Raw genomic sequence first — 13882 nt, 5'->3', positions numbered from 1 at the left:
AGCCCAGAGCTCAAGCCCCATGACCGACCAAAAAAAAAAAAAGAATTTCTGAGAATGTATATTTTACCACTATTGACTGTGGTTTTCTGTTTATGCCTGTTAAGTGCAAAGTATAGCTCTCAATCTTCCTTACTGGTTTTGTAATAGTAATATGTCCATTGCTGACAGTGCCTCTCTTTGTATCTATTAATATTTACTTAATTAGTCCAATGTTTGGTACATATATAACTGATAGATTCTTCTGGCAAATACAATGGCTGTTATTATCTCCTTTAACCATTTTTTACATAAAATTTATTTTGTCTAAGATTAGGCATACTTGCATTTGTGTACGAGTGTTGTTGACACTTGAATAGATTTTTAAATTTTAAATATACTTTCATTGTAAAGATACCATACAGAGGTGTTACAGTTACATGAGCAAGGTAATGAGTCCATTTCCTATTCTTTCCTGGCTCCCGCTTATGAAGGTACATCCCCATACAAATGTCACCAAACTGAATCATTCAGCACCGTGTTTACCTGGGTGTTTTAGATCATGTGCATCATTTGCTCTTTGAGGTTAAAATCTGAAACTGTCCTTTTATTCATGAGAGTAATGAAACTCCTTGCAGCTGGTGCCTAGTTTGAGATGTGTAAACAAACCAGCCACAGCTACTAGTGACAATGCTGAGTTCTTGGTTCCACGCCCAATCCCCAGGAAGAATGGCTGAACCTGGGACATAAAGAGCTGACTTCTTCTAAGTCTGCTTTTTGATGGTATTTCATGGTCACTCATCTGGCACTCTACCACTTGAATTACGTCTTCAACATGGTTTTTGCTGGTTATTTTGAAGATGGATATGTATGGACTTTTATTCCTAGACTGGCTTTGATACTCAGTTTTCTGAATCTCAGCCATCTAAGTGCAAGAAGTGCAGGCATGTTCCACCAGAGTCCAGCTAATGAGTTGGTTGTATTTTTGTTTTGTGTGTGTGTGTTGTTGTTGCTGCTGTTGTTGTTGTTTTAAACCAAATTTCTCAGAATATTTTTATTGATAACTAAACTTTCAAACCTACTAGATGATCATGCTGTCTGAGAAAGTCAATATGACTTCATTTAAAATTAGTTTTATTATAGTACAATGAACAGTTAATTTCATCTCTTTTTAAGTGTATAGTTTGAAATTTTTGGTAATTGTGTACAGCTGCATATCCACACCAGGATTTTGATGTAGAAATTCCCTTAGTCCCAAGCTGTCCTTCTGCCCACATATTCTACCCTCCCCGGACCCATAGCCCCAGCCAGTCAGCAATCTTCATTCTGTGCCCATAATTTTGCTTTTTCTAGACTTTCACATAAATGAAGCTTTCCTATTTGGTTTCTTCAATTAGTAGAACATGTTTCTAAGATCCACATATGATAATTCATGTACAACTATTTCACTCTTCACTGTTTTGGAGTAGTATTTTGCAGTAATGATGCACTACAATAAATTCAACCACTCATTAATTGATATTTACCTTTTTTCCAGCATAGAGTTGTTAAAAATGATTCTGCTCTGAAGGCTCACTTACAAATTTTCATGTAGATGATTTCATATTCTTGGGTAAATTCCTGGTAGTGGGACTATGAACACTACAACTCAACATGATCAACTTTCTAAGATTACTCCATATTGACTTCCAAGTGACTGTGTCATTTTACTTGCTAAGTGTCTATAGGAGACTTTGGATCTCCCACCTTACATCATTTGTCATTTTGTTCTCATTTTTGCTAGATAGAGATAAGAATCTTACTGATAAGTTGATGATAGCTGAAATGAACCCCAAGGTAAGTATTCAAATGTTTTTTTTCTTCCTTGTGATTGTTTCTAACTTATTTATAAGATGATTTCTTTGTTGCTTTGTATGTCTCTCCCCCACGGTATAACCCCTGCTTTCACTGTATTTGATGTTGGTATAATTTGTGGAGGGGAAGGGCAAAAACAAACCGTTTAAATAGGGATACAGGTGGACCCATTGCAAACTTTGGGGGGGGGGGGAACAAAGGAGGCGGCAATAATGCTTGATAAGAAATGTACTCATTATCTTGCCCATGTAATTGTAACCCCTCTGTACAGTATTTTCACAATAAAAATTTTTTTTAAAAAATACAGAAAACAAACACACACACACAAAAAGAATCTTGCTGAATTGTTTACGTAGGTTGGCTTTAAACTGCTTTTTTCAGATCTCAGAATCCTTTGTGTGTGTGTGAAAATACCGTACAGAGGGGTTACAATTACACGGGCAAGGTAATGACCATTTCTTTTTTTTGGGGGGGGGGGATCCGGTCTTGGGGCCCAAACTCTGGGCCTGGGCGCTGTCCCTCAGCTATTCAGCTCAAGGCTAGTGCTCTACCACTTGAGCCACAGCACCACTTTTGGCTTTTTTTTTTTCTTTTTGCTTATGTGGTGCTGGAGAATTGAACCCAGGGCCTCATGCATGCAAGGCAAGCGCTCTACCACTGAGCCACCTTCCCAGCCCCAATGAGAATTTCTTATCAAGCATTGTTGCCTCCTCCTTTGTTTCCCCTTATCCCTTCCCATCTGCCCCCCCCCAAAGTTATAAAGTTTGTTTTTCGACATAATGTCTTGTACATCTCATTGTTGCAATGGGTCCACCTGTATCCCTATTTAAACAATTTTTTTCCCTTCCCCTCCACAAATTATACCAACATCAAATACAGTGGAAAAAAGGGGTTATACCATGGGGGAGGGACATACAAAGCAACAAAGAAATCATCTTATATGTTAGAAATCTTGAGTAGCTAGGATTATAGACATGGCCACAAGCCCATAGGAAGGATTATACCTTCTATTTGGACAATCTTGTGTACACATTCCCCTCTGCCTGCATGGGAATTTTCACTCTGTCTTTTCTGTCTCCTGCAGTTTCAATAGCTCCAGATGCCCTTTCCATGTACACACATCCCCAGCGTCTCAGCCTTAAGGGGGCTGTCCAAATTATCCCCCTACTGGTAGGCCTTGTAATTAGATTGGAAATGGGAACACCAATAGGAGGGATTATTTCTTCTGCTCTAGTCTACATGAAAAAAAAAAAAAAGACAATAAAGATGGCTGATAATTTAGAAACCATAGCCTAGAATTATGCTGCAGCAACAAATGCCTTCTCTAGCAGCTGTGGTTTTACAAAATAGAAGCAATTTAGGTATGCTCAGAGCTGCTATGTGGTGGGGTGTTTGTGCTATGTTTGAGGAAGGCTGTGGTTTGAGGATTACTAGATCAGGACAAATACAAATTAATATCCACAAATGAATATGCAAGGCATCTGAACTTAAGAGAACCACGTAGAAAAGTCTGGCTGTCATAAGGAAATACCTGGTTCTGGTTGTCTTGGCTGCTACCTTTCCTAGGCCCTCTATCTGATATAATAGTGCCGCTTGTATTTGTCCCTTGCATTCTCAAACTGATTTTGTTTCTTCCAGATTGGAGTCCATCAAGCTACAAATGGTGAGGGAAGTGGAGCTTCTTATGAACTGTCTAGAGTTTTACCCCAGCCCAATGGAATGGCTCATGCACCACGGTCATCCACCAATCAGAGATGTCTGATGGAACATCTAAACTGCTGCAGCCCCGCCCCCTGCCCCCAGCCCTCTCTCAGCAGGAAGCAACTAGAGTGGTCATCGATCTCATTTCCTAACATCAGTTAGATGTACAACCTGTGGAGGAATGAGGAGAACTTACAAGTACCTGGCTCCAAAATGACTAAGAGTGACACAGAAAATCCTCATCTCATTCCCCTCATTCCCATCGGTCCTGTGGGCTCTGAGTCCCAAATGCACGTGCTCTTTGTGGCTTGGTCCAGTGTGTGTTCCCACCACCTCTATCAATCCTAAATCCTTTCCATACCCACACCGACAGGACTGAACCCATCATAAGGCAACTTCCTGCTTGTGCTCCAGGTGAGGGAGCTTCCAGGACTCTTGCCAATCAGAAGAGAAACATGCCATTAGCGGGAGGATAATAGGACACCTCCTATCTCTCATTTACTGGGAGAGATTTTGATCCCTCAGTTCTGGCGCCCCTACCCTGCTCCAGCAGTACACCTTCAAATAAACCTGGCCTGTCTGCTTTAGACAATTTGTTGCCTTTTAATTATTCAATCAGTACAGAAAAACAAACTACAATCCTAGATACTATCTTTCCCTGTATCACATGAAGGCTGCTCTGTCTCTAGGCACCCACCCTTGAGTAATAACGCCAAGCACCGCAGTGAAGGAACACCAATGGGCCAAGTGCCAAATTGTGCCCAGAGGGGGCTGCTAGTGTAGAGGTAGTACTAGAAATGTTGGGGTTATTGTGTATCCCTCCAAACAGAGCTAAATTGGTGCCTTTTCTGCTTAAGGAATGTGACAAGTAATTGATTAAAAACATAGCTGTGTTAACCAGAAAGGCAAGTTATGACTTCATTGATCAGTTAATTGTAAGAGTATATGAAAGGGGAAAAACCACATAGAACAACCACCACCAGAATACCAGAGAGGGTAATAACTGTTCCATACTAGTAATTTAAAGTGAAGTTCCTTTACTCATGTTATTTTCCAAAACTGTATTGTCCATTTAGGTTATCATCCCAATAGTCAGATGAATGTGTCACAGTAAAAAAAATGTATCTTACTGACATTTTAGTATGCTTTATTTCTATAACTCTAGACTTGTCTAAATTTTTGTGACAATGCTTTTTTTAAAGACCTAATTCTCTAAAATAACACTGTTGACATGTGTAGGTCTTCTTCAAGGGAAATTTCTTCAGATTTCAGTTTGGAGACTTCTGATTCTATATCTTTACATGTCAGTTCCATATTATTCTTTACTGAAGACAAATAAGTGTTATTCATTTCTTGAGCTGTAGCAGTGTCTAAAGAAAATTGAAGATTCATTTATTACATAACTATGTCCTGAAAATGTTTTCCATATTCTTTACAGATTTGTGACAGTGTTATATAGAACATTTTTACATGTATCACAAATTGTATTGTGTCTTGGCACCAATGTCTCAGGCCTGTATTTCTAGCTACTCAGTGAGACCTAAGGACAGAGGTTCAAAACCAGCCTGGGAAGAAAAGTGGGTGAGACTCTTTTCTCCCATTAATTAACAAAATTCTGGAGGTAAAAATGTGGCTCAATGGTAGAGTCCTATACCTTGAGCAGAAGATCTCAGGAACACTGCCTGGGTATTGGGTTTAAGCCCCAGGATCAGCAAACAACACACACACACACACACACACACACACACATGCACACACACGTGCACACACACACATGCATACACATACATACATACATATAAGAATGGTGTTGGATTTAAAATATCTATCTGTGTTAACCATGTTTATTCTGAATTATTATATATTTGAATCTTGTTTTCTCCAGGCAATGATGTTAGGTCTTACACGTGCTAGGTAAATACTGCTACATCACTTACAATAATATTCACAGAACCTGATAAAATATAACACAGTAGTTCAGTTTCATGACTTAAGTTTTGGGTTTTTTTTTTATTTTTTGGGGGTCCGGTCGTGGGCCTGAACTCTGGGCCTGGGCACTGTCCCTCAGCTCTTCAGCTCAAGGCTAGCGCTCTACCACTTGAGCCACAGCGCCACTTCCGACTTTTTTTCTTTTTGCTTATGTGGTGCTGAGGAATCAAACCCAGGGCCTCAGGCATGCAAGGCAAGCACTCTACCACTGAGCCACCTTCCCAGCCCCTCCTGACTTACATTTTTAAAAGCTTGTCACCTCATATTTTCAGAACAACATGAAATTCATGTAAAGACTCTTCATTAGAAGCCAGGTATCAGAAGCCAGCCAATGCTCCATTGAAGCTGTTTGACAACAGTGCTGCCCCCAAACCCTAGATTTGCTCCTGAGTGATTTGACCAGCAAGTGAAGATAAGTTAAATACGAGGTTGGGGTTCCTTTTAACAAAGACCTATGGTACCACTCTTTGCACTGAGAAGATCATGGAAACTGTAAGTTATATGCCAATGTGCACTGATCAAAATAGACATGTTAGTAACAATGATAAAATGACAACTACCTGCTATTTATTTCTGTTTGTTTCAATATATCTTTCGTTTGTCCATATCTCCTTAGTCAAAAAAGGTCAAACATTAGACAAATTGTGCAGGTGCATCATGAAGCATTTACTTTACCAAATTTGAAATAAATACAGCTTATATTGATTTTTTGATCCCAGAAATGGATTGTTATGTATGATATCACACGGTTCACTTGTAAGGTTTGTAGCAAACCTCCAGGAAAGACGGGGAGAGTGTGCACAGCTTTGAATGAGTTTCTGGTTAGGAAGAATGCAATGGATTCTTTGGCCCTAAATGCTACTTGAAGAATCCTGATATCTGTCATCTTCGTCAACAGTCATTTAAATGAAAGGCCATACAGAGGCAAAACTGAACTTACCTTCCAATTTCAAATAATTGTTTGACATTTGACTATTTAAAACAGCTAAAATACAAAAATAAAGAGATTTTTTTAAATTGACCAATATTTGCTAGAAACAAAGAGGACTTTAAGACTTACACATATTTAAGAAAATGGCTAAATAAGGTCAGGCGCTGTTGTAATCCTAGCTACTCAGGAGGTTGAGATCTGGAGATCACAGTTCAAAGCCAGCCCAGGCAGGAAAAGTCCATGAGACTCCTATCTCCAATAAACCACTCAGAAAACGAGAAGTGGCACTGTGGCTCAAGTGGTAAAGCACTAGCCTTGAGCTGAAGAGCTGAGGGAGAGGGACAGTGCCCAGGCCCAGAGTTCAAGCCCCACGACAAAAAAAAAAAAAAAAAAAAAAAGGCTAAATATCACATTCAAAACATGGGAATCATTGTGCCATTTGATTATTTGGTTCATAAAAATTACTTAATATTTCTTTAAATCATAAACCTGAGAGCACAATTCAAATGGCAGTGAAATGACCAGTATTGACAAAAATCAATTTAAAATTATGTCCATACATATATTGGAAGTCATTCTATTTATTATGTTGGGAAAAATGCAATGACATAGGATCTCTCATTACAATCTTGCACTAAGTAAAATTACTTAGAAGCTGACCCTCAGCATTTCAAATTTCAGTTTCAAAATAAGCCATACCTAGGCTGGGAAGGTGGCGTAGTGGTAGAGCGCTTGCCTTGCATGCCTGAGGCCCTGGGTTCAATTCCTCAGCACCACATAAGAAAAAAGAAAAAAGCCGGAAGTGGCGCTGTGGCTCAAAGTGGTAGAGCACTAGCCTTGAGCTGAAGAGCTGAGGGACAGCGCCCAGGCCCAGAGTTCAGGCCCCACGACCGGACCCAAAAAATAATAATAATAATAATAAGCCACACTTATTTTCTAATATCTCACTTGTATCTTTAAAGAAAGCTTAAATGTATCATTTTAATTATTTTCATTTAACAACTTAGCAAGTGAACATCTTTTAAAATATTCAGATCTCCCAATTTTTTGTTGTTGGTGGTGGTGGTTGTGGGGCTTAAATTCAGGTCTTGTGCACAGTCCCTGAGCTCTTTTGCTCAAGGCTCTCCACCACTTTGAGCCATGGCTCCACTTCTGGTTTTCTGGTGATTCACTGGAAATTAGAGTCTCATGGACCTTCCTGCCCAGGCTGGCTTTGAACCCTGGTCAAATCTCAGCCTCCTGAGTAGCTAGGATTATAGACATGAGCCACCAGCACCCAGCTTGGGAATTTTCTTTTAAATACTGGTATTTCTTGTCTGTATCATGATAGATTATTGTGACCATAAGTCAACTGCCTAAGTCAATTGTACTTCTCAGTAGTTCACCAAATCAGAAACAAGGAGCCTATCAGGAACTTGAATGCCAAAGTGAAAAAGATAATATAACTAGCCAGTCACAGATCTTATGTACAAGGTGGGATTTACTACCTCTCTTCTTGGAGGAAAACTTGTATTGAATCCCTAAGAGCAGGGCCATATGAAAGAGACCTGCGACAAAGAGTGTTGAATGAAGCTTTTATCTGGCAATTCTCTAGAAAAGGCTAGTCTCAAAATAATCCTTTCATATCTGCAAAAGGCAATCTCAGGATCCTATCTTTCCCTGATTAAACCCAACAGACAGAAGCTTTAAAAATTGTTGTAAGACTTAGTTCAAATTCTCCTAAACAATACTTTAAAACACAACATTTGTTAGAGAATTCTTACTGCATAAAACTAAAAAATTGTAAGTTCAATTTATTCTACACAAGATATATACATATATCTATATGTAATATATGCATTTATATCTATATCTACACATACATCTGTATAAATATTTATACACATATGGATATATTTCTTACTAGTAAATAAAACAAGTTAGGAAGGAGAATTGGGGCTGTCAATATTATCTAGCTTAACAGGTGTCACCTTCTATATCCTGGTAAGGCTCTGCTTAGATGATTCTTCCGGGTGTTATTAGAAATACTTGTATTGAAATTATTACTATGTTAGATAATTTACATGGTTATAGGAGACTGTTCAGCATGCATGAATATACTAACACAATATATTATACTCCATAAATATGTTCATTTAAATGATGAATGACAAAACTAGAATACTGTATTTAATAAAGCAGTTCAGGGATTAAGAAATTTCCAACTAAAACATTTGCAAGCATTTCCTTTCACCAGGTCTATCTTCCTCAAGAAATGAAGCACTGGGCTTGAGAAATAATACAGAGCAGAAGTTCTAGGAGGAAGGTAGGGGAGCTGATGAAGAAAGGAAGAACTAAGGCAACTCTCTGGGTAATTGGCTCATAGCATCAAATTGGCTCAAGACATCAAAAGTAGGATCTGCCAATTCTGCCTTCCAAACACTCCAAACACTGATTTATTTTTTTATTGTGAAAATACTATACAGAGGGGTTACAATTACATGGGCAAGATAATGAGTACATTTCTTATCAAGCATTGTAGCCTCCTCCACAAATGATTTATTTTGACTACTTTGGAGAATCAACCTTCCATAGGTTTTCCTTATATTGCTTCGAAGGGCAGTTTGTCTCTAAAAATCCTCCACTGGTGACTCCAATTAGTGTAGTCAGGGAAAGCCAACTTGTCAGGTGTCAGGCTGTGCCCCAAGAAGGAGTACTAGGATAGAAGTAGAACCAGGACCTTGGGCTGACAGTGTAATCTCCATAACATAGCTGAATTGTTAACTTTTGTGTTTAAGTAGTAATGACAAGTAATTCTACAAAAGAATAACTATATAAAGAAGAAAAAGACTTAGTTGATCAAGATATTTATATGACAATATTAAAAGGAAAAAGCCATGTAGAACAATAATAAGAACTATACAAGCAAACCAAAACCAAAAATTATATTAAGTGAAGGAAGCCAGGCCCAAAGAAACATAGGTCCCATGGTTTCCCTTATTTGCAATAGCTAGTATATGTCTGAGACAAGCAGAAAAGGTCAGATAAGATATGTTAAGCAAAATGAACCCCAAGATAAGGACAAAAGTGTTTTTTTTCTTTCTTGCTATTGTTTCTAACTTATTTATAAGGTGATTATTTTGTTGCTTTGTATGTCTCTCCCCCATGGTATAACCCCTGTTTTCACTGTATTTGATGTTGGTATAATTTGGGGAAGGGAAGAGAAAAAACAAATTTTTTAAATAGGGATACAGGTAGACCCACTGCAACAATGAGATGTACAAGATGCTATGTCGAAAAAGGAACTTTACAACTTTGGGGCAGGGCGAGGGGAGTGTAGTTGTGAAGATGGGAGGGCAAGAATGGTTGGGGAAAAACAAAGGAGGAGGCAACAATGCTTGATAAGAAATGTACTCATTACCTTGCTCATGTAATTGTAACCCCTCTGTATGGTATTTTCACAATAAAAACTTATTAAAATAAAAAAGAATAGAAAACTGTCCTAGAGTAATAATTTAAAGAGAAGTTAATTTACTCATACTTTTTTCAAAAATTGAATTGTCTGGGTTTCCCTTCCTAGTATATCACAAACCTCTAATACGGATCACTGTTTTATTGCCAAGTTAATAACTTTCATTTATTTTTATACCTCTAAACTTACTTATCTAGTTTTGCTGACAAATGCTCTTTTAAGCTCTAATTCTGTGTAATAGCACTGTTGATGCATGTGTGCTTCTTGTTCAAGAAAGTTTACTTGAAGTTTGAATTTAGAGATTTCAGATTCTTTATCTTACCTTACTAATGTAAAATAATTTTCTCTTGTCTGCTCTTCATAATTTAGAACTGCAAGTTGTATCTAAAGAAAATTTAAAAGATGAATTTAAAATCAGATACCTTAAGCAATTTTTCTGTAACCCTTCCATATAAATTTGTGTCTGAATATTTGTCATCACTATCAACTACATTCCATCTGAAATATTAAACATTTGAATCTAGTTTTGTTCCTGGGGATGATGTTAGATCTTATGTATACTACATCACTTAAAATACTATAGATATAAACTGATAAAATATAACAAAACCAATCAGTAATTTTAGATTGTATAGTTAAACTTAAGAAAATTCCAAAAATGTGTCACAATTCCAAAAAAAAACACAATTTTCTTTCCATTCTGAGTTTCATTTTATGCCCATTAGTTTTCAGAAATGAAGTGATTTTTCATCAATATGAATGCTCTATAATGTAAATTTACTCTTAACATTAATGGAAATTGAAACATACTGGAGAAAATTTAAAATTTAAAATTTGCCACAAAGTTAGTAAATGAAATAAAAGGATTACGTCTAAAATATCATTTCTAGTAAATTAAAATTACAGATCTACATATTAACCTGCAACTGGTTGATTAGCTTTGATTGTTCTATTAATTTGCTCCTGATCAGTTCTTCTATATCTTTTGTGAACTGATTGAGCTTATCCAGGTCTATCTTGTTTGTCTTCATATTACATCTTGCACCTTCTATTTTTTGTTTCAGCTTTGTTTGTTCGTCTGAGAGTACTTCAAGTTTCTTTTGCTGAGCTTCCATAAATAGCAACTCCCCCATGATAAATTGTGTTTCCTTTGCCTGTTCTTTGTGCAATAAACTTTCCAATTCTTTTGTGTCATCATCAACAACCTGCATGATAAAGAGTATATCTTAGTCAGGAAGCAAAGTAGAGAACCATCTAACACAAAACCAAAAATTAATTTAGGCAAAATGATGTTCAATAAAATGTAACCTCTACCATATTCACTACATTCACAGAATGTAGTCCCTTGAATTACTCAGAAAATCAACATTTCACACCACTAGAAGTCTAAAAATACATTCTCTATGCTGATCATCTTTGTCATAAAATATTTCTTCTTTATCTTATACTTGTTTCTCCATGTTTGTTTTATATCTTTCCTTCTTTTTTTTGGGGGGGGGGGGTCCGGTAGTGGGGCCTGAACTCTGGGCCTGGGCACTGTCCCTTAGCTCTTCAGCTCAAGGCTAGTGCTCTATCACTTGAGCCACAGCTTTTTTCTTTTTGTTTATGTGGTGCTGAGGAATCAAACCCAGGGCCTTATGCATGCAAGACAAGAGCCACCTTTCCAGCCCCTATCTTTCCTTCTTAAAATGACTCTGATTGCAATCTTTATTGCAAGTTCTAAAACACTTCAATATATGGTTTCTAGTATCATGTCTTTTTAATTTTCAAGTGTTTATATTAATCTGAATTTCATGCCAGAAAGTAGTGACTCTCAGTAAAGAGTTATGTCATGTACCAGTATAAATGTTTAGGGACATTATCCACACATGGTTTTGAATAAAATTGACTGGATGCAATAAGATTTTTTTCTAATAGTTGATACAATACTGTCTTTGCCTGGAGAGATAATAGGCTTTTAATCTATTTTTTTAATTCTTCTGTCATCATCTATAGGCTAATTCAAGTTTTGGGGAAATGTTTTCTTGCATCAGTGGTGGAATTCAGTGTTGCAGGTATGTACCCAAAACTGCTAGATAGCTCATAGATGAACTCTGCAAGAATTTCACTGGGGACAAATTCTGGTAAATCCACCTCAAAGGTGTCAGCCTGTGAGAAAACAGTGAGATTAAGGAATCAATCCAGAAGCTAACAGCCCAAATTTAGTCCTAGAGATTTACTGTTTCCTTTTCTTTTGTTTTTAATTTAAAAAAGAGATCTTATGTCACTTAAAAGTCTTTCCATTTCCTAACAAATGGAGCAATGTCATCCTTTCTGATGGAGGCATAGAATTCCATTTTATATACATATACATATATATATATATATATATGTACACCACATTTTCTTTTTTGTTTAAATACATTTTTACTGTAAAAATGCTGTTCAGAAGGGTTACAGCTACATGAGCAAGGTAATGAGTACATTTTCTATCGAGCATTGTTGCCTCCTCCTTTGTTTTTCCCTTGCCATCCCTTCCTTCCTATCTCTCCAACTATCCCCCCCCCCACCGAAGCTGTAAAGTTTTCAACATAGTGTCTTGTACATCTTACTGTTACAATGGGTCAACCTGTATGCCTATTTAAGCATTTTTTATTTCCCTTCCCCTCTGCAAATTAGAAAAATGTATATACAAGATGCAGGGCACCGGAATCAAATACAGTGAAAACAGGGGTTATACAATGGGGAGGAACATACCAAAGAAACAAAAAAAAAAATCACATAGTACATTCTAAGTACATTAAAAACAATAGCAAGCAAGAAAAAACACTTGTGTCCCTATCTTAGGGTTCATTTCACTTAACATCATCTTATATGGTCCTATGTACATAGTTTTCGACCTTTTCTGCTTGTCCTAGACATATACTAGTTACTGCAAATAAGGGAAACCATGGGACCTATATTTCTTTGGGCCTGGCTTAATTCACTGAATATAATTTTTTCCAAGCCTTTGTATTTCCTAACAAATGAGGCAATGTCATTCTTTCTGATAGAAGCATAGAGTTCCATTATATATATGTGTGTGTGTGTGTGTGTGTGTGTGTGTGTGTGTGTGTGTGTGTGTGTGTGTGTGTGTGTGTGTACACATATATACATACATATATATATCACATTTTCTTTATTCCATTCATCTATTGAGGGACATCTAGGTTGATTCCATATCTTGGCTATGGTGAATAATGCTGCAATAAACATAGTTGTGCTGGTAGTTTTAGTATGGCTTTGTTTGTGATCATTTGGGTAAATGCCCAAAAGTGGGATTGCTTGGTCATAGGGGAGCTCTATGTGGAGTCTTTTGAGGAACCTCCATACTGCTTTCCAAAGTAGTTGAACAAGTTTACATTCCCACCAACAATGCAGTAGGGTTCCCTTTTGGCTATATCCCCTCCAGCATCTGTTGTTATTAGAGTTCTTGATTACAGCCATTCTAACTGGGGTGAGGTGGAATCTCAATGTTGTTTTGATTTGCATTTCTTTTATGGCTAGAGAAGTTGAATATTTCTTCATGTGTCTATTGGCCATTCTTACTTCCTCTCCAGAGAAGTCTCTCTTTAAGTCTTTAGCCCATTTGTTACAAAAGAAACAAAAAAAAAAAATCACAGTCCATTTTATATATGTTAAAAAAAACAATAGCAAGCAAGAAAATAACCACTTGTGTTCCTATCTTAGAGTTCATTTCACTTAACATCTTTCTTATATGATCATATGTACATAGCTTTTGGCATTTTCTGCTTGTCCTACATTTATACTAGTTATTGCAAATAAGGGAAACCATGAGACCTATGTCCTTTTGGTCCTGGCTTACTTCACTTAGTATTTTTTTCCAGGTCTCTCTATTTCATAACAAATGGAGTGATGTCATTCTTTCTGATAAAGGCATAGAAACATAGGTCTCATGGTTTCCCTTTTTTGTAATCACTAGTATAAGTCTAGGACAAGCA

The 13882-nt window shown here is 37.1% G+C and overlaps 1 protein-coding gene across 2 annotated transcripts in view; it reads right to left on the bottom strand.

The window, feature by feature from the left end:
- Window positions 1–4661: 4661 nt before the first annotated feature.
- Window positions 4662–13882, bottom strand: part of LOC138805704 (ankyrin repeat domain-containing protein 62-like) — a 35439-nt gene continuing 26218 nt past the window's right edge. For both annotated transcript variants that reach the window (XM_069990676.1, XM_069990675.1), the window contains exons 12-14: window positions 10823–11107; window positions 10225–10286; window positions 4662–4901 (exon numbers count right to left, since the gene is read on the bottom strand). In XM_069990676.1, the coding sequence (XP_069846777.1) occupies window positions 4874–4901; window positions 10225–10286; window positions 10823–11107 (375 nt within the window). In that variant the 3' untranslated portion in view covers window positions 4662–4873. The remainder of the gene's footprint in view (window positions 4902–10224; window positions 10287–10822; window positions 11108–13882) is intronic.

This window comes from Dipodomys merriami, unplaced genomic scaffold (assembly GCF_024711535.1).
Source record: "Dipodomys merriami isolate MVZ:Mamm:240054 unplaced genomic scaffold, mDipMer1.0.p SCAF_4, whole genome shotgun sequence".
Classification (NCBI taxonomy): Eukaryota; Metazoa; Chordata; class Mammalia; order Rodentia; family Heteromyidae; genus Dipodomys; species Dipodomys merriami.
Note: the sequence above shows the minus strand (reverse complement) of the source record. Positions and strands in the feature narration are given on the sequence as shown.